This window comes from Bactrocera tryoni, chromosome 4, assembly GCF_016617805.1.
Source record: "Bactrocera tryoni isolate S06 chromosome 4, CSIRO_BtryS06_freeze2, whole genome shotgun sequence".
NCBI classification, from domain to species: domain Eukaryota; kingdom Metazoa; phylum Arthropoda; class Insecta; order Diptera; family Tephritidae; genus Bactrocera; species Bactrocera tryoni.
This window is the reverse complement of record NC_052502.1, coordinates 36,236,115-36,257,940: the sequence shown is the minus strand read 5'-3', so window position 1 is coordinate 36,257,940 and position 21,826 is coordinate 36,236,115. Positions and strand designations below refer to the sequence as shown.

General features: G+C 35.0%; 1 protein-coding gene and 1 long non-coding RNA gene across 3 annotated transcripts in view; one reads left to right on the top strand and one right to left on the bottom strand.

Annotated features, from left to right (window-relative positions):
• The window catches only part of LOC120773893, a 212,728-nt gene that overhangs the window by 15,970 nt on the left and 174,932 nt on the right, over positions 1 to 21,826 (bottom strand). For both annotated transcript variants that reach the window (XR_005705198.1, XR_005705199.1), the window contains exon 5: positions 18,972 to 19,113. This is a non-coding gene — a long non-coding RNA (uncharacterized LOC120773893). The remainder of the gene's footprint in view (positions 1 to 18,971; positions 19,114 to 21,826) is intronic.
• Positions 6,059 to 8,008, top strand: LOC120773892. Its single transcript, XM_040103069.1, has 2 exons — positions 6,059 to 6,119; positions 7,827 to 8,008. The coding sequence occupies exons 1-2, from the start codon at positions 6,059 to 6,061 to the stop codon at positions 8,006 to 8,008; spliced, it is 243 nt and encodes an 80-aa protein (XP_039959003.1).

Here is a 21,826-nt window from a genome sequence, read left to right as displayed (position 1 = left end):
TCAAGTTTTGTGATAAAAGGAGAGGCCGTAATAGACTATAGTTCTAATTTAAAATCGAAGGGTGATTAATTTTTTGTTTTTGTGTCCCAACTCCGAACAATCGAAAAGTGAGAAAGTTATCACCGCCGTGGAAGCCTATTTTAAAGACCTCTATGTTAATGATAATTAAAAAAAGAAAACTCCTTCAGAAATATAAGAAGTTTCATTACAAGAACTTAATTTTAATCGTTCAGTTTGTATAGCAACCATATGCTATAGTGTTCCGATCAATTTCTTTGGATAAAAGAAATAAAATACTTTTTCATAGAAGGGCTTTAGTTTGATCGGCCAGTTATATGGTAGCTATGTATATGCTAGCGTTGTCCTATATCGACGGTTTTGGTAAATGAGTAGCGTTTTGGTTAGAAAAAGAATTTCAGTTCAATATCTCAAAACCTGAGATATAAGTTCGCGTATGTACTGACATCAACTCAGCTTGTCATGCTGATTAATTGTATATGCATTTTATAGGGTCTTCGTCGTTTCCTTTGGGGTGTTAAAAACATTGTTGCAAACTTAATATACCCTGTTCAAGATATAATGACCGCAATTAGCTGCCTACTAATGAAGCTTACAAATGGCGGAAACAATGAAAAGAGCTTTACTATTTGAATTAAGCTTTCCTTAAGACCATATAAACTCACTGGCTGGCTACAGCTCTTAGTGATTAAGGAATAAGTTCTTACTCTTAAAGTTAGCAAAAGCTGACACAGGTTTCACATGCACATAAATATACAAACATACATACATGGCACAAAACCAAAAACCTCAAAAATTAATGTGTGGTGAAAAGCTTGAACACACGTGAGTGGCTCGCTTCATTTAAATATAAAGAAACAGTATCAATACCGGTTAAAGCGAAAATTTTGAGAGCCACTCGAAAAACACGTGTGTGCGTTATTATTATTTCAAAGGCATTTATAAGTGGTTCATCAACCGACATTACAAAATTAAATGCGAAACGCTAAGTATATATACAAGTATCTTAACAAATCAAATCTCAGTATATATTGCGTTTCATCCCAATTTGGAACGATCAGTTAAAATGTTGAAATATATTTACGCAGCTTTGGTATTTTCTGCTATTTTTCTCGCTGTAGCAAATGGTGATAAATAATTACAATAACAGTTAATTCGGTATATATGCTAACTTATTGATTATCTATGGTGTCTTTTAGCACAAGCTTTGGTATGTTCGCCGCTAGATATGCAGGTGAAAAAGTTTGAAACTGTCTGCGAGCCCAATTGTGCACCGAGAGAACCGGCAAGAACGTGCATTAACCTGTCAAGATCAGCCACGATTGCTATGTGCCCGCCACTCTGTTGTCGGGATAGTAATGGTGAATGTGTGGCAACTGTGAGAATTGGTTGATTGGGAGCACTGTTGAAATTTATATTGAGTTAAATGTGATAAGCAATAAAGAAATATAAAGAAGAATAAATAAGGTGATCGAGGATGTTCATAATCTGATATTAAATTTAAAAAAGGTTTTTCTTAAAACGCTCTACTCTATCACATAAATTTACGTGTTCAGTGAGAGTGGATGGTGAATAAATCTAATGAATGAGAATCGAACGCTAAGGTGTAAGCGAATTTCCAGGTGCTAAAGTAATTCTTGGGTTTAATAATTTCTTTAGAAACGGCCTAAAACGATTGGAAAATCTAAGACACTATGTGGGTTCTCTACTATCATCTTTTCTTAAACTTCGCAAAATCTGGCCTATCTTTTTATATACGAATAACATATTGTTCGTAGATCACTGACAATTTTTTAATCGTTATGTTATTCTAGTGCCCATAAGTTGCCAGGGATTGATCGAAGAGACTTTAAAATTTTGAAGGAAACAATAACCAGACTTCTAAAGAATAAGTGTAATAACCCCATAATAAAAATACTAAATCTAAAATATGTTTAGTTGATACCCTTATATTTGGAGAGAGCTATTCGAATTTTGCACAAAACAGCAACTGATCAAATTTGACCCAGACTGATCCTTTTACACAGCGCGTACGAACCAAATTGATAATTTCTCTTTCATATTATGGTACCACCTTTTTATGTTCATGTGAAGTTATGTCAATTAGTATGTGTTCGGCACGAAAAGCTTGTCTAACGATTTTTACGACGAGAAAAACTGAACAACGAGTTTGCTTGAAATTTTGTGTTCATTGTCATAGAAGTGTTGTGTGGAGTCTACTTTATCACGAATACTAGTATTAAAGTGGCACAAAGCATTCAATGGAGGTCGAGAAGTCATCGGAAACTGGTCTAATGCGAGTCGTCTATTCATTTCTGTTATTGAGTATAATATCGAAAAGAAGTTAAAGAAATATTGTTTGAAAATCATCGTCTTAGCGTCAGAAGACCTCAGTGTCCGTCTATGGAACGGCTCAACACATTTGGTGTTTTGGGTATGAATCGTGTCCATGAATCATATCAAATGACCTGAATCTTTTACAAACACGACGCCGTTTTACAGATAGCAAATGAGATGTTTGAGAACGTAGCTGAGAACCCTACATTCGACGAATATGGCTTATGAATATGACGTCGAAACTGATGCACAATTGAAGAAATTCTAAAAAAAAGGCGAAACCAAAAAAAAAAATTGGACACACTATCATAACACACGCCCACTTACTATCGGGTAAAAGCCCATCCATTTGCCCCTTTTGCGATGACACCGCTTCTATCAAACACTTACTCACACTCTGTCCGATGCTTCACTCAACAGCCCACAACTCTGGCAACATTGACCTCATAAAACTACTAAGTGAACCTTCAGAAAAAAACGTTATGATTGTATGTACATATATAGATTCTTAAAAACCAACGATTTGTTAAAACATATTTAAGCAACTTACATCTTTACTAACCCTTAGCAAATAGAATTTTTCACCTAGTTATAATTACAAGACGGCTGAAGGCCTCGTAGCCAGTGCTGCGTTTATGTATTTACATAATAAAACTCCTTTTTGTTATATGAATTATTATAAATAAATAAATAAATAAAATTATCTCAAGTGCCAAAAGACCATCTCAGCCGAGGCTCAGCAGCCAATTTTGAAGGCGAGAATAAATATTTGTATTAAAAGACGTGAAAAGGTTGATTTTATTTGTGTCAGTCCTAGTCAAATATGATAAAATTTCTCATGTGAATGATAAATATATGGATTAATCACAATATAAACGGTAAAAGAACAATCAATCAGCCAATTTATAAGTGAAAGGTACCAAAAGCTAAAACAAGCAAAACAAAAGAAAATTCAGACAAGCCCTCAACCACAGCTGTTTTGGATGCGAAAATGTCTTTCAGATTGATTACTACGGGGAAATTCTACAACAGCAGAATAATGGATTTTGACTGAAAAGGTTTTCATTTTTATTCTTTTTATTGACAAATTACTTCCGCTTCATTTCACGTATAAAAAGCGAGTCGAAAGCCAGTCTACAATATTTCAGTCTAAAATATTGAAGCTTAACCATCAACCACCACACTTGAAAATAATGAAGTTTTTCTACATAACTATCATTTTGTTAATTTTAAGTTTGGCTTTAGTTCAAAGTAGGTAAAATTTATTTTTTTTTTTTAATTTGAAAAAAATTTTTAAATATTTTACAAAATAGTAAAACTATAAAATATTCATATATATGTATTTCTAAAAAGAAGTATTCTCTGTTGCAGCACAAAGAACCCCAAATTGTCAACTGCAACGAACATTTTTCTTAAAGAAGGGTCATCGCGTCTGTATACCATATTGCCCACCAAAAGGAACCACTTGCATAACGGCTGATCGACCCACGCAAATACAATCCTGCACCGCCGGTTGTTGCCGCTCGGGCAATAGATGCATTCCCGTGAGGAAGGGTTAGTGTTCGGAACTAACGAAAGTAGAGAGATGCATATATAGTACAGATGTATACTTAAATGTGTAAAATGTCTTCAAGGGAAGCAGTAAATATTTCCTTAAATAAATAAATAAATTGCTGAATAATGAATAATATGTTTTTTGAATTTGAGTGTTAAGTGAGATCAGACTATTAACACAACTATTTTTAAAATATTTATTTTAATATTAAAAAAAAATAGGTATATATTGTATAACAGGAATGTGGTCATTGGAGATAACTAGCTTTTTACAAATATATTATCACTTTTCACCATTTTTTAATTATTATTAAAGATTTCCATTGATGTAGAATAATTTTATATAATTGAAAGGCCAGACTAATTTAGCCTTCCCACAAAATTTGGACTTTGTTTCGAATCTCCTACGGGAAATTAATCAGCCAACCTCCTATGATAAAACTTATGCCAGAAGTATGTTTTTCTAAGTTTTTGAGAGACTCAGTTGTTCAGCAGTAGGCCGACCCACTTTCAATTCACTAACTTTGCAGTTTCCGTCTAATATTTCATGACTTAGTATTTATATACATTTATAGGCAGCAAGCATATCTTTATTGACAGCTCGAAAATTATTAATTGAACTAAAAGTGTAAAACCAAAGTCGATAAAGAATTCGTAACAATGTATTCAGCTCGAACTTTTCCATATAGCTCGAAGCCATCCTTTATCTATTCACGCATCCAAATAGATTTGAGAACAACGAAGATGTAACCGATTTAGTATTCGCTGTAATCCTGCATGAATTTGAGGCTGTCAAGAGAGCGGGGATCTGTCCTGGTGAAAGTTTTACTCATATTCATATATGTAAATTTTAATAGGATAGTGGTGATGGCTACATAGGTTGGCAACCTTTTTGGCTCCCATGCTCATATAAATGATATAAGTGGTAGATGATTCTAGTAGGATGGCGATATAACTCATATATTTTTTAAAGAAAGACAGCTTTTAAAGGTTGTTTTTTATACATGTAGCTTTGAAGGTTTTGTTATCATATTTTAAAATGATTCCGGGCAAGTTACCGCCATGTCTGGCTCGAGAGGCCAAATAATTTTGGGACACTTTTTGCAGCAATTGGGTCGTATGTCAACAATAACGCATGGAATTCTCTTCCAAAGCGTCAATCGTCTCGGACATTTCTGCATTTAGACCCACGACGCAATTGATGATTGTTCGGCTTTTATTTCTGCGCGAGTTGGATTTTGTAAGTCCACAAACCGAGATCCTTCTGTAAAATTTTCCATAAAGTGTACGGGCACAATTTCAATTATTACACAAGATGGCGGGTGGCAGCATTTGGGGCTTCTTCACATCATGTGCGCATGGTACGGTCTGAGGATGTGAATTAATCACTAGAATAAACGTGGTGCGAAACCGATCCATGGTTGCTTGAATTACCGACTCTGCTGAGCGATTATGTCGAACCGAATTATTATTTTGGTAATAAATTTGCACGCTTTGCACACGCTGTGGCGGAGTAAGTCTAATTATAAAATTGCCCACCAAATTGAGTATAAATCAAGTAACAGCTGTCAAAAAGATCAACTCCTAAATATGTATTGTCTAATTGAAAAAAAACGAAAGCTTTTACCGAGTCTTATCAAGAAAACAGTTTACTGCTTAAACACCAAGGAGATATGATTAACCAGACAGGAAGGTCTACCTAAGAAAATGTTGCGATGGGTATTTGTGAAAATTTTTCTTTCCAAAGACTGAGTTATTTATTGATTTACGACCTATAAGGTGGCCAAAATATATTAATAATTCTTTACTTTATGAATAACTCTCAAGAATACTCGACCTAGCTGACAATAACAATAATTATTCACGAACTTGAATCTGCTGTTCTAGAGGTTTTGAACCCGGAACTAAAGATTTAAAAGAAATGGTAATATACATTGTACTCACAACAAGCCTTTAAGAAATATAGTAAACTGAATTCTGATTGCCACAACAAAACAATAAATACTAAATATTTAAAGAGTATCGTATTTAAATAGTTTTACGCCTTAACATTTTGGCCTCAATTAAGTATAAAAGGCCATATCCTGGTTTTCAGTTTACAGTACAGTTTCGCTTTCACAATAATTAAGTATAAAAATAATTTGAGAAAATGACAAAACTCGTTTACGTAACTGTAATTTTACTGCTACTGGGTATTGCAATAATTCAAGGTGAGTGTCATTGACATGATATAGGGATGCATATGAAGGATACATCATTATGAATTTCTGTTCCACGTGGAATAAATAATAGTTTCATGAATTTAAGAGTGAAAGGAATATTTATTTCAAAAAAACTTGGTTCCGAACATTATGTTCCGGAAGTAATGGTGACAGCTAATATAGATTTTTGTTAAATAGAAATTTAGAAATTTTCTATTCTACAAAAATTTAGCACTTTGCTAAAAAGATCAAATCAGCGATCAAATATATTTTTTAATTATTATGCTTGAAGTATATCTTAAAGTTGAGGCCACTGACTCCTAATTTCGGTTGTAAATTGTAATAAGTTCGACTAGTTGTTGGATCGTATATCTTCAATGATGAAATGGCAAGCCTTACTGATTAGAAATATGTATTGTATCAAAAGAGCGGGAAAAATTATGGCGTCGTTTGCTGTCCCTGTCGGTCTACTTTTGTAGTGACCTGTTGAAAGATGTTTTATTTATGCGAGTTCTGTAGTATATCCAGTAATTGAGAAGTTCTCAAAAATTATACTTGTGAGTTACACTCTATATAAATTGTCTTTATACCCTGAACAGGGTATATTAATATACATATATACCCTCTAAAGTATTCACATATGTATGTATATAAATGATCAGCATGACGGATTGAGTCGATTTAGGTATGTCCGTTTGTCCATCTGTCTGTATATAGTCGAACGATTTGAGATATCGATCTGAAATTTCACACATGTCCGTTTTCATTAAGGAACTGCTCATTTGTCAAATCCGCCTAAATCTGACAATTGTAGTATATAGCTGCCATATAAACTGACCGCTCAAACTCAAGACCTTGTATGGAAAACTTTTTAAATTTACAAGATTTTTGCCCGTATTTTGGGATGGAATATTTCCTAAGGCATCGCTACCACCTCCGAAAAAAATGTTCAAACTAGACCACTATATTCTCTGTATACTCTTTTATGCTATACAAAATGCACCGATGAAGAGTATTATAGTTTCGGTGCAGCCGAAGTTACAGTTTTTTTCTTGTTTTTAGATAATTTGCTCTTCATATAATATCCATTAATTAACACATAACTTCTTCAATTTTCGGTGCAGCACAAATTTGCCAACCCTACACATTGAATCTGCGTGCTGGTGAACGCATATGTTTACGTAACTGTAAACCACGTCCAGGCGCGTGTATAACGGCTGTAAGAACAATTAAGGTACAAACATGTCCACCAGGTTGCTGTCGATCGGGCAGTGGTTGCGAATCCTTGAGGAAGGGATAATTTAGGTGTCTAATGGATGATTTGTTACTATATCAGGCCTCTGAGCCTGTTATTAATCTATACATAAGAATGTATATTGGTCATCTTCTTTTAAACAAATATTAGAAATATAAATTTTATAAACGAAAACACAAAATTACTTTATTAAAGTTGTTGTAGTAAGCTTATTGAATTCTTAGCATAGAGTAATAGGTTCAATCGTCTCATATTTATAGGAAAAACTACATACATATGTATGTGCGTGTGAAAGTATCTTAGTCAACACAGCTTGAGGGTTTCAGCTGTTGAAACAAAACGCAAAAGTAATTTTTTCCTAAAAGTTCCTTTTTTTTTTTTAAAACCTTATAATATTCCGAAAATTCAAAGAAAGCTAAAAACAAACAGTAATTTTCTGTTTTATTGTTTCTTAATTACAGCAAATACTTGTAGGATTCGCATATTTCTGACGAATCCTGGTCAACGCATATGTGAACTCAAGTGCCGGCCACCTGGTCAAATGCCGGTTACGGAATGCTACACAGCGCCACGCGTCTATCGTGCAGTTGCTTGCCCCAGACACTGTTGTCGTTTGGAGGGTCTCAGTTGCAGAGAGCGTTGAATCTGATTTATATGATTTATATAACAGGTCAATTTAAAAGTCTCCAACCTACCATGGAAAAGCATGGGAAAATTCGTTTTTTTTTATTCAACATATTTAACTTCAATGATAATAAACTGATTATAGCCACCCTTGGTATCTTTGGATACCATTTTTGTAGTACAATTTGTCTTTTGCTTCAAAATGGAGCTCAGTTTTGGCGATCACCTCTTCATTCGATATAAATTGCTTCCTAATGAGTATTTTTTTAAGATCTGAGAACAGGAAATAGTCCCTGGCGGGCAGATTTGAAGAGTTCGGTGGATGCAGAATTAATTTGACGGAGTTCATTGGCTTGGTGAAACACACTTTCGTTTTTCGGTGAATCCGTCAATAACATTATGCGTATCCCAAAATATAAATATATCAATTAATTCTAGTAGCGTCTATGTTTAAGGTCGGGGACTTTTCAATTCACCAGTTACTTTCTTCTTCTGGAATCCGACAAAAAGTGTAAATTAACCTGAATACAAGGTGATTTAGCTTATGCGTTTTGAAAAACGAGAAATTTGTACATTTACGTTTTTATTCCTTTATAGCGTTAAGTATACATATTTGCAACGATTGCTGCATGAAGAAGAAACTATTCGCTGCAGTTAGTGTGAATTTATTCAATGGCCTTCAGCAGTTTCGCTTTCAGAAAGTTGTGGACAACATTTCCCTGATGAAAGCTTCCAATCCATCCAAACTTGATGAAAATTAAGCTGAAGAAATCTTCTTCAGAATAGCAAAATGTCTGGTTTGAACCTTTTTTCAGCCAGAAATATGTTTTTCTGGTGTACCATGTAGAAGTTATTTATTCAGATATATGGTTTTCAATGATGGAATACTTTTTTGGGATTGGTTTTTTGGAAAGCTTTTACTTGATTTATACTTACTTTGGTTTGATTTTGCATAATGAGCAGAATTTTTGAAAATCGAGCAAAATCATTACAGAAACAATGGTTTGGTTGGCGCAACAGAGTCAGAAATTCAAGCGACCATGGATTGGTTTCGCACCACGTTTACTCTACAGAATAATGTGCATCCATAGGGGCGCCGTACAATGCACACTGTAAACGATATTGCAGCTGTGAAGCAGAGTTTCGAAGAAGACCTGAACGAGGAGTCTAACCGTCAACGCGTGCAATAATTGTAGCTTCGGCCATCCTCTTTATGGAAGATTTTGCTCGGTTTCTGGGCTGAGAAAATCCTATCCGTCAACGATGAAGCTCACTTTTGGTTGAATATGTACGTTAAAAAAAGAAAATGTCGCATTTGACGTAATGATAATTCAGAAGACATTGTTGAGACGCCGTTTCATTCTTAAAAAGGGACTGTTTGGTTTACTCCACGGACAGTGGGAATCATTGGTTCATATTTCTTAAAAGGCGTGGCGTCGAAGACCTTTCGATGTCACATCGCTAGAATAATTTTTGTGGTTAAATAAAGCATTTTGTGTACGCAAATATGTCCAAAACGATTGATGCCCTGGAACAGTGCATTCGGCGCATTATTGCTGACATATGGCTCCAACTGCTGCAAAACGTTATCCAAAATAGGGTCTGTCAGCTGAAATTTATTCAAGCCAGCTAATATTAAGCTAACATCTTGGCCATAACATTAAATTATATGCGTTTTATTTCTTCTTGCGAACCACGTGCTTCAAAAAAAAAAAAGAAACATCCTTTAGAAGACCTATTACAACGGTAATTTCAGAAAAAAAATTTTGAAAGGAGTACGGGTACGATAAATATGAGTTATGAAAAGACCAACATTCTTAAAAGTGTCTTCGAATAGAAAAATAATTTTCTCTGTCGGCGTGTAGCTCATAATTTTCAGGTGAGAGGGTAAGAAGTCTCACAGTTGCCATAGTGCCGCTTCATAGAATTTTATTTTCTCAATGGAGTTGTGAAGTGCGGTAATGGAATATTAAAATTAGAAGGTTGTTGTAATATTTTTTAAACACCATATAAATGCCTATATTGAAAGTTAAATGAAAAGTATACACAATTTGGCTGATCCAATCTGTGCGTCTCACAAATCACCCTAAAGCTTTTGGTTTAAAATAACACAAGACGAACAAAGCCGAGGAAAATGTCTGAAAAAATGATGAATCACTGAAAAGTAACAAACAAATGTAAATCAAGAGGAATAGAAAGTGAAATAGCTTTGTTTGGCTGGCACAAAGTCAAGGCGCGTCGCGTACAGCCATGCCATGCAACGTCATCTATAAAACAATTTCCTTTTAATATTTTTTTCATACGTCAAGAACGTAAAAATAACACAGTTTTTTGGAGTAATTTTTCTTGTACAAAGTAAAAAAATTGTGGCTTGTGAGCTCTTTTACAAAGTAAGTGTAGTCTCACCTGATTAAAGGCACTTTGTATCTGAGTTTGTGGGTGGGTGTATTGTCTTCTCATTGACGCCCGACTTGTGTAGATATTTCAAATCTTAGCAGGCGACTGCCGCCAAATAACGCAACACAGCCAAGAAATTAAAAAGCTCTCGCAGCAAAGCAAGATAAAGCCAAAGAAGCGTCGAAGGACTTTAAAAACTGCAAAAACATGAACGTGGAATCTTACGAAATCTAACGGTGTAAGTAAATGAAATAAAAACCAACACAGGTAAGCAGCAATAAAAAGCCACCTTGAGTCGGGCAAAATGATTTATTTATCGCGAAATGCGTTTTTTGCACCAAGCCAAGGTGGCGCAGCATAATTCAATGGCAACAGCTGCCCCCACTACATCAGCCACTAAAATTGATTGCCAAAGTGTTGTTGTGTTTTTTCTAACCACACCACCCAAACAAAGTTATATGAATCAGGTTAATTATTCAAGCGCGTTATCAATGTGTGTGGAAGAAACTTGTGCTGTGAGGGAGTGTTTGCTTCCTAAAAGCTTGTAAAGCTGAGGAAGAGCGAGAGATTGCAAAATTTGGCAAATACTTTGTGAAATAAATGTTAGCATTTCCAACGAAAAGTATATGTAGGCATGTACATATGGATGCCAGATAATCTGACACATTTTGTAGGCTTTTCATGCAAAGTAGATTGACTTATTCATATTGTAAAGCGTTTAAGATGTAGACTTTAGTGCGGCGGTTGGCTTACAGCAAATGATGAATTGTGCGTTTTTCTAAAGAATAAAGTCAACACAAACATACGCATAATACGTTTGAGGGATGTGTGTGTGGCAAATCCATCATGGCGTATGAGTAACTTTTGACTGCAGCCAAGTGCTCTTGCTTTGACAAAGTCAATGGTGTGCTTTTGAGTTTAAGTAAGGTAAATATTTTGCGTTATATATTTGTTGATGCGCATTAAGGGTGAGGTCTTTCTTAATAAGTGAAAACGATTTGTAAGTGCAAAGTAGCCAATTAAAGCTATTAGAAAGGAGGCAATTTTCTTTTATGCATTCTGACAACTTTGGCAGCTTAGAAAGAAACAAAAGATTGATTGAAATTAGTCTTAAAACAAATTAAACCAAACAAAAAAATGTGAAATTCAGTAGAACTAAAGTTATAGTACCCTCCAAAAGTATTAAGGTTATTCATACGAAGACTTAAATTTGATAGATTAGTTTGTATGACGGCTACATGCTATATAGTCCGAACTGAACAAATTCTGCGGATCTTGTAACTTTTACTTTCGAAATACAAAATAAGACTGTTACTTTGCACCAAATTTCGTGAAAGAAAAACAACACAAGATAAAAAGAAAAAGCCCTAAAAACTTGGATTTTTTACATAAATTTTGAGGTTATGTGAAAAAGGTGTTCATACAAAAGTTGTAGATCTTGTGTTTTTGTTTGGCTAAGAGAGTAAAACTAATGCGGCCGTGTAAACTGACGTTGAGCAATACCAAAAGCTCCGTTAGGATCGGGAAGGACCTTTCCGAGCCGTTCAATACCATACAAGGTTTCAGATATATTGATATCTCCTAATATCAAACAAACAGTCGTCGCAGTCGCGACTTGGCTCTCACGTCACTGTTGACAGTCATAACTTTCAAGTCGTAGATAATTACGTCTATCTTGGAACCAGTACTCGTATCAACACCACCAACAATGTCAGTCTGGAAATCCAATGCAGAATAACTTTTGCCAACAGATGCTACTTCGGACTGAGTAGGCAATTGAGAAGTAAAGTTCTCTCTCGAAGAACAATTCTAGAAGTCACTCATTATTCCCGTCCTGCTATATGTTGGAGAGGCATGGACGATGACAACATCTGATGAGTCGACCATACAAGTATTTGAGAGAAGGGTTAGGCAGCGGCGAATATCACATTCGATGGAATGATGAGGAGTACGAGTTATATGACGGCATTAAGATGATGTATCGAATTAAGGGATCGTCTGAGTGAGATATTTTTACATTATCGGATAGTATATACTTTAATAAGCATTCTCTCAAATTTTGAAATCGAAATTCAAATGGTGTTTCTCAAAGGAAGAGTTTTGAAGATATCTAGTTCCAATTTGGAGAAAAGTGTCACTCGCTATCGTGCTATGGAAGCTTTCCTTTGTTTTTGAAATCTTTCTGTTTTTTTCTACGAAAAACTGTCGACAAATTTTATGAAATTTGCCTATTTATGAGAAATAATTTGAACAAAATCTTTCCAAAATTATGTCCGTGACTGGTCATTGGAACGTTCTTATGTCCGGTTATAGGAATTGCTTTTGCTTGGAAATATTAATGAAAACTTTGTGTTCATGAAATTTGTCCGGTTAAGGTATATGTCCGGCTATTAGGACAGTGTGTAATGAGGAATTTCAGTGTATATGTATACCCTATAAATTCAACCCGAAAACGGTCTTTTAATTTATTTTGTCTCACATGTTGCAATAATGGTATTAAATCACTCGGAAGTTCGAAAATCTGTATATAGGTATAAAAATCTTATATATCTTATGTTCAAAATTGTTTATGAATACTTTTGACTAGTTTCGCCTAGACTTGTATACGAAATATATCGGAGACTGTATAAAAACTCGAGATTCTGATATGAAAAATACATCGATAGAAGGTGAAATTGTAGTAACAAATTATAAAAGTACTTCCAACGTATTCATATCAACACTTCTCTTCTCTTCTACTTCAAAACAAAAAGTTTTTACCGAAAGTGAAAAATTATAGGAAATCTCTATATATTTCAAGTATTCATGTATTAGTTAAGTATTTATTTAAATTTTAGCTTTGAACTCTTTAATTCATCCCAATCGCTTCAAAGGTATACACTTTTTACCGGAGAGACAACAATTGGGTGGACACACTAGTATGAGGGTATTTCGATATGGGGTAAAACATCTTTTTGGGAGCGGCGGACAGTTGCGTAAGCAGAAGTTTTGTCCAACAAGCAGTTGTATCGTCAGGGGGCGGCAATCTTGTGCTGCAACAAAAGGTGATAAGATAATACGAAACATGGTTATAATAACATAAGTGGTGTGATGCGGATGAAATCCTAAATTCTGCATTACCCTTAATTGTAGTGACACCAAACAAAAGTAAAATTACAGCTGCGCAAACAATATTTCGCATTTTTCTCGAGACGCTTTGCTGGTTGAAGTTTAAGAGGCAAATACATACGCTAAAATGGTATATGGGCCATATTTATATTCGAAATTGAAGCGTTTTTTCCACTCTCTTAAGTTGCATTGTTATGGATTATTTAAATAAACCATTAATAATGCTTTATTTTAGGTTCAATGGCCCTGTTAAATATTTTTTACAGTCTTCCACCCAATAATTTTAAGAATTACTGTACGCCTATATTATATGTATATGTTTTTATAACTTGAAGAGGGAAATTTTACACCGCTCCTTTTCTCTTCAAGAAGCTGAACGTGTGTCGGAACCTCCGATATCGGGCCAACATAGGATATAGCTGAGATACAAACTGATCGATCAAAATCAAGGACTTTTTTATTTGAAAGGGTGTCTTCGAACCTTGAAATCTAGTCATCCACCGGCAGGTCAAAGGCTGAAATAGGTTGAGAAGAGGGCTTCTTCAGTTGTAATCCATACACAGAAGGTGACTTCAAACTATGCGACAACAATCCAGTCTATCAGGTTGAAATTGTTGGTATAACAAAATACGCCAAATGGGCTTCTGCTCTAACCAGCAAATTCATAAAACTTCTAGTTGATTGCCAAGCGACTACTAAAACCATCTGTAGCACCTCTACTAAACTTCACTGCGTTAGGTTATGCAAGCAGTCATTAACTAGATTTTCAGTAAGTATCACGGTATTATCATTTGGGTTTCCAATCAACAGGATAAAATGAAATGAAAAGGCGGATGAGCTGACACGCTCTGGGCATCTGAAAACACAATTACCATAAACTGCCTCAGAGAATTAAGCTCTTCAAGTGTTACTTAAAGCAATGAACCCTAAAGTATTACCTCTGGTCTTGGAACACTAGTAACACAGGGCATATCACAAAGTTACTTTGGAATAGTGTTATCAAAAGCTTCTACTTTTAGTCAAAATTAAATTTAGCAATATTATAAGTGTCATCACAGGGCTGCTACCTTTAAAATCTCACCTTCAGAAAATTGAAAAAGTGGATTCGGCGGAAAGCAGAGTCTGTGAGGGCGATAATGAGACACTGGAACATTATCTATGCGAATGCTCATTCTTCTACCAGATTAGTCGAGATATATTCCACGGCTCCCATTGCTCCAACTTTAAATATATACAATACAAGGTGGAAAAAATCTGGTTTTTGTTGCTGGTTAAGTATGGCCTAATGATGACCTAAGTACAGTAATGAAAACAATTTCGTTTTTTTTATTTTCATGGCTTTCTTAAGAAGTAAAAACTTTTGTTAAATTAATTATCACATGTACGGAATTAACCGATTGATTTGGCTCGAGCAAACCAGTTTTCACTTTTTGTAATACCAGGAGCGATATAAATTTATATAACAATTTCTTACCAACGCACTAGTCAAAGTATATTTGAGGGGTCAGTAGGGTAATTTGGCCTGCTTTTTTGACGTTTTTTTATAGAAATTTTTATTCTACAATAGAACGTTTTTCACATATCATGAGGTACATCGTGGAGTGTATAAAAAATTTTTTTCGGAATTTTTAGATGACAATGTTGATAAATAAAAAAGTAATTAACGTTGTTTTTTTTAATTATTCCCCATGTTTTTTTACATAAATTTTGTCATAACATTGTCAATAAATTATAAAAAATTATGAATCTAGTAGGGATGATAGCCAGACGCTTACGGAACTTTAAAAAAAAAATTAAGCAAATCGGTTGAGTAGATCGACCGGAATTATGTTCGCCAGTTTAGAAAAGTGTGTTTTGAGAAAAACGCGTTTAAAGCTTCTGGTGTGCACTCCGAGCGCTCCGAACGTCGAGCGGCATTATTATTTTTTGGACGTTTTCGAAGCCTTCCAATGGTAAAGTGGGTTTCTACATTACAGAAAATCCAAAAAAAAAAAAAAAAAAAATTGAAAAAACATTACCCTACTGACCTCTTAAAAACGTGTTTGCTTTCTTGTATGAAAACAGGAAGTATTCTCGAGGGAATATAAATATGAAGTTGTATTTCTAACTATTGGAACTTTTTTAAGTGTCAGTAAGCTTCGAACAAAGAGCCAACATTAAATTTTGTTTTAAAATTGACAAAACTTTTAGCGAAACGTTCCAATTGATGAAACAAGCTTATGGCGATGTTTGCCTTTCCCGTAGCAGTTTGCATGACTGGTTCCAACGTTTTCAAAGTGGTCGTGAGGATATAAATGACGATCAACATGTGGGCCAATCAAAATCCGTGATCACCGGAAATTCCATTGAAACTGTGCGTGAATTCATCAAAAATCAGCCGAAATCATCGTTGAAATTCATGAAAATGGAATTGAACATCTCCAAAACATCGATTTATTGCATTTTGACCGAACATTTGGGTTTACGAAAGGTGTGTGCACTGTTTGGTCCGCACAAATTGACTGACGAATCAGAATCCAACATTCGAAGGACATAATTGTTACCGATTATTTGACCAAAAATCACATTTTAACCATCAACTACTCCCTGTATTCACCTAATATGGCACCGTGCGACTTCTTCCTTTTCGGAAAAATGCATTTGCTCATGAAAGGAAAGCGTTATGCAGACGTAGAGGCCATTCAAAAGGCTTGCACCGGCATTCTGGCGGCCATACCGGCCAACAAGCTAAAACACTCGACAAGCTTTTGGACGGTGCAAAAAACTGTATTGAAGCAGAAGGAGACTATTTTGATTAAAATAAATTGACTTTGCCGAAAAAACCATTTGTTTTGTTTTTTATTTTCTTAAATCCTGTTTACTTTGGAACGACCCTTGTATTATTATATTCCAACAAGAATTTACATTTAAGATTTTTTCCTGCAAGACATTTTGTTTTGGGTTATTTCGACTCAATATAAAAAAATTCGGAGTCATGAATTTTGAAAATTTCAACCATTGAAAATAGTACCTTTAAACATTTGCGTATACAAAGAAAATTATTTTACTACAAAAAATAACTAGTTGACCAAATGGTTGCGTTCTTTCTAAGCTTCCACATACACACAGCTGCCATACGAAGTAACCAATCAAAATGAAAATAATCATCCTAGTATTATTCAAAGTAATCCCCTTAGGCCCCAATACACTTGTCCCAACTTTTTTCTAATCCTCCAATTCGAAAAAAAATTGTGAATGAATCGTGTTTCATGTTCCGCCACCAGAAATTTGATTACGCACACAACATTTAATGGAACTTTCTTGAATAACTTCATTCATCGTAGGAATCACCGAATAGACTTCATGTACTTTAGAAAGACATGCGTATTTTAAACACTAATTATTATTTTGGTGCGACGTTAGGTACAGATGACACTGACAGTCTTACCAATCTATAAAAAAAGTTCTTCAATTAGTCTTACTATTTTTTGCCAGTACGAGTAGTACAGTACTAATTTGATTATTTTTAAGTAACTGAATATACATTTTCAAGGTTTAATATTTTATGATATCTTCACACTGTTTATGTTTAACGGGCATCACTAAATAATATTCTGTGGGTTTTGTCAGAAATTTTGAGATTGACAACTTTTTGAATTATCTGATCTTCCATCGTTTATTTTTATTTTTGTAAAAAATTTTCTCGAAAATATAAAAAAGAATCATGTTGACTTTAACGTGATACTACCACTTGAGATCAAAAAGTGCTTCCTGAGGAATAAATATCAATATTTTGGAACTAAGGAAATATTTCGAAACTATGATGCGACATCTTTAAAGAAGTTAACAAAGGTATAATAATGAAGAAGGTTAAGAAAACTGTTTGGGAAATATATTTAGAATAGAAAGCACTCAAGAAATTATGCTACAAAAGAAAAATTTCAATTTACACATTTTCGGAAATAAACTCACCACATTTTTTAAGGTAAGCTTGAAAAAATATATGTAAAAACTGTTTTCGTAGAAGTTTTCTGCTTGATAAAATAACATATTTAACACAGTGAATCAAAAGTCTTGGTCAATCTTGTATCTTTGTCATCAGTATGGTTCCACAAGTTGGATTATGTTTAGGTGTGTAAACCACAGCCGGCCTTGTTAGTTTGCATTGCGTTGAAATTAATACCGTCACGTATGAGTTTGACTATCATCATAACATCCGTCACATGGTGGTGTGACCTACACCTATTTACACAGGCATAAGTATGTATAGCACATTTCAACTCATTGAGGCTCACACTAAGAGCCTAATTAGTTATATAATTGAAATCGAGCACATAAAAGATGACAAGCAAAATTAGTTTCACTCATGCTTCCGAGTACTTTGGAGCGAGCACATATTAAATAACCTTGAATGCGTGTTAAATGGAGGGGAATGTTGACATAAAAATTTTATGACTGCACTTGAAATATGCTTTTAAGGAAAAACTGAAGAGCTTGAGTAAACAAGCAAACAAACAAATATGACAGCCACGTCGCAGCGTGCCGCCCTAACGAAGTGTGCAATGAACGCCAAAATTAAAGAAAAGTGACAGCAAAACGTAGGTCCTTGATGCCCAGACACTTAGCGCTGAAGTAAGAGAAATAACCGGAAATCTGCTTGAACACACACAGAGATTTGCACGCGAAAAAAGCAATGCTGTGTTGGCGGCGAACTAAATGCCTCTACCCTTCTGAGCATGAAGCGCTGTGCGAGCGGATTGGAGAGGCATGCAAGAGCGGTTGGTGGGACAGTAGGGACAGTGAGTTGGTGTGCAGTACGCAGCAAAACGAAATCAAAGATAACAACTCATCAACAACGTCATAAAAACGTGACATCAATTTTATTGCCCCGCATAGTGGCAGAGAAGAGGACACCGCCGATAAACAGAGTGTATCTCCGCCTGGAAGCGCTTGCGATAATGATGAGTGGGGATTAGTGTGAAGTTAAGGAACTAGAACAACCAAAATATGCTCGAAATGCTCAGTTGAAAGTCTGAGTTGTTAACGCTTTTACTACGTTTCGAAGGCCGGAAATAATGTGAAAAAATAGAAGAGCAAAAAAAGAAGTCGGTGAATTAAGTAAAGAATCCTGTAAAACTTTAACACAAATCCATAAAGCGTATAAAGTTTGAGCGGTTAGCCGTGTGTTGAGAGAAATTTCGGGGCAAAAGAAGCTTAATTCATTGGTCATTGACGTAGATTAATAAAGAAACAAAGAAGGCAAGAAAATGAAGAGAAACAAATAAGTGAAAATCGAAAATAGACTTTCAAGTCTCGCTATCCTTCTACACACACATACATATATATATACATATATATATATATATATATATCATAAGTGTTTGAGTATACATATATACACATGTACGCACATACATATCAATTATGTGGTGTATTTGATTGAAAAATTTGTACTGAAGTGCGTGATGTGCACATTGTGGATATAACTTTTTACTTACATTTAGTGTTGGAAATTGGTATCTTATTGTTGTTGTTGTAATTGTATTCTTAAGCCATGGAAGCGTAAAGCAAATACCGACCCGCAATCAAAGGTCACACAAAGACAACACAAGCTGCACACGAGTTAACGCAAATGGGGAGCTGGAAAAAAGACAAAAAATAAATGAAGAATTGAAAATGAAAAGAAGTGTTTCACTTCAAATATGTATGTTTGTATAAATAAGGTTTATATTAAGTATATGTGTTATATTTATCGTCCCAACAAATACAGAAAAGTAAAAATATTGGAAAGACGCGATGATTTTAAAAATTTAAAGAAAGAACGAAGGTATCTATTTGGAAAAAGTCTGAACTCTCAGAGTTTAAGGGCGTTTACCTATCGATGTTAGGCCTGACCTTAATACAAATCCCCTTAGGTTCCTGATGGAACACAATTGTTCTCCTATTGGTTAAAGCAGGTCACTTTTGCTCCGTCTGCTTGCTACAGATAGTCGGATTGTTGACAGTGCAGGTCCTAACTAAGATCTTGTTCAAAGCAAAAGTTTTCTGATGGATTTAGTGAAACCAAGAGGACTATAAACGCAAATCACATTTCCAACCGCCTGACTTTATCGCAGAGGAACAGAAAAATATGGCTTATCGTTCTAACGCCATATAAAGCAATCTATACCACAGCCCTTATATAACTGGACATACAGATTACTGAATCCATCTATTTGAAAAGTAATGATTTGTTTTTAGCAGACCTTACTTGTTCAGTAAATTCAATTTGTTTTTTGAAGTGTGGTTGAAGAGTTCAACAAATGGATCTTATCTGAACGAACTGAAAATAATTGTAAGGATTGAGATGGCTGGCGAAATACTCAGAAAATTTATAGGTGAGAACTGTATAAAGTATTGTTTATAGTGGAAGCTGCATTTGTAGTGTGTTACTTGAATTTATTTCTTTATTTTGTAATCTTTTATAAACTAAACGTTTTTGAGCAATTAATTCTTTGCTTTTCTGAACTTTTGCAGATTCGGTCGAGTACAACTCAGTTTGTACATATATTTATCTCGTGTAATGATAGTTTTCACTGTCCAGAGACTTTGATCTCAGACTGAATTAGTGCTCGAGACACAAATATAACTTTGATATATCTGCAGTCATGTTTCGTTATGGTTCTAACCATTAGAAATATGTGAATAATTCGCTTCTGATTGATTATTTTCTTATCATTATATGGTTAAATCTTCTTTGGTATGTTATGTTATTGTTAAGTACAATGGTCATTTATTCGCCAAACTCGGCTCTTTCAAAGGTATGTTTCGTATAAAACAATTGAAGAGAAAATAAATAAATTGAGGTTTGTACCGCGACCTAAGGTCTTCATAGATCCAAGAGCTTTGATCCTGCGTCTATCGACTGCCGATCAGTCTACCATCAAGTGTTCGGGAGTTTCCGGCAAAAGAGACATATTAAATATGTTCTTTTTGCCTTAATTAGTTCCTCGGGAGGTTTATTACACTTCTGAACCTAGTGGGGTTGTAAACATATTTTAGCAACTTTGTTTTGTCGTGCGATAAGAGAGAGCGTTGCTGCTAGCCAAAATTTTTTTTTCGCTTTATTGGTATACTCTTCATATGAGTGTATGTGAAGTTTCATTTCAATCAGTCAATTTATTCTTTGTTTACACGCAGTGATACAATTCTTGTTTTTGGAAGGTGTAGCACCAAAAGAAATTCACGAACGAATGTTAAAAGTAAATAATGATTGTTCAGAACAGTAGAAAGATGGGCTGCTGAATTTAAACGTGGTCGTACAAGTCTTGAAGACGATCCAAGTGAAAGACCTCAAAAAGCGCATCAACACCAGAAATCATAGCCAAAATACAGGATATGGTTTTGGAAAATCGTCGATTGACTGAGAGAGATTGAGTAGAGGCTCTACACATTTCATTAGACATCGTAAGCCATATTTTAAGTGAATTTTTGGCTTTTAGAAAGCGGTGTGCACAATGGGTGCCGTATTCGCGAACAATGGAACAAAAACACATTCGAATGCGACTATCTCAGCAACTTTTGGAGCGTTTTAAAAAGGATAAAGTGGATTTTGTGCGTCGATTCATCACTATGGATGAGACTTGGGTCTATCACCATGATCCTAAAACAAAACAAGAGGCTAAAGAGTGGTGTGAACCTGGTTGTTCGCCTTCGAAACGAGTTCGTGTCCGGAAATCGGCCAAGAAGGTTATGGTATCAGATGCGAGAGAAATTTTGTTTGTGGATTACTTGCAAATTGGAAAAAAAATAATTCTGAATATTATTGCAACCTTTGGGACTAGTTGAAGAAAGAATTCGTAAAAAAGAGCCGGTTTGCAGAAGAAAAAAATTCCTCTTCATTAGGACAATACACCGTGTCACAAGAGCATTTCGACAATGGCTAAAATCCATGAATTAAAGTTCGAATTGGATTGGTATCACCGTATTCACTAGATTTGGCCGCCAGCGACTTCCGTTTGTTTCCTGAACTCAAAAAATCTCTGCGTGGCGAGCGTTTTTCATCAAATGAAGCGGTCATAATGGCTATTGAAGCGTATTTTGCAGACTTTCCGCATTCTAACTTCAGGGATCCCCACAGATTGGAGGATCGTCGGAGCAATTGTATTAATATTCAGGGAGATTACACTGAATAATAAAATGTATTTTGAATCATTTGTTTTACTTATCAAACGACGAAACTTATCGAACAACCTGGAATCTTTTCCCTGCCCTCTCTATCCTCTTTGTGGAGCAGCTCTTTTATGATAAAGGGATCAACCGCATTGTAGGTTTTCGGCCGGCAGCTGCAGCGCGGGCAACTCGTTATCAGTTC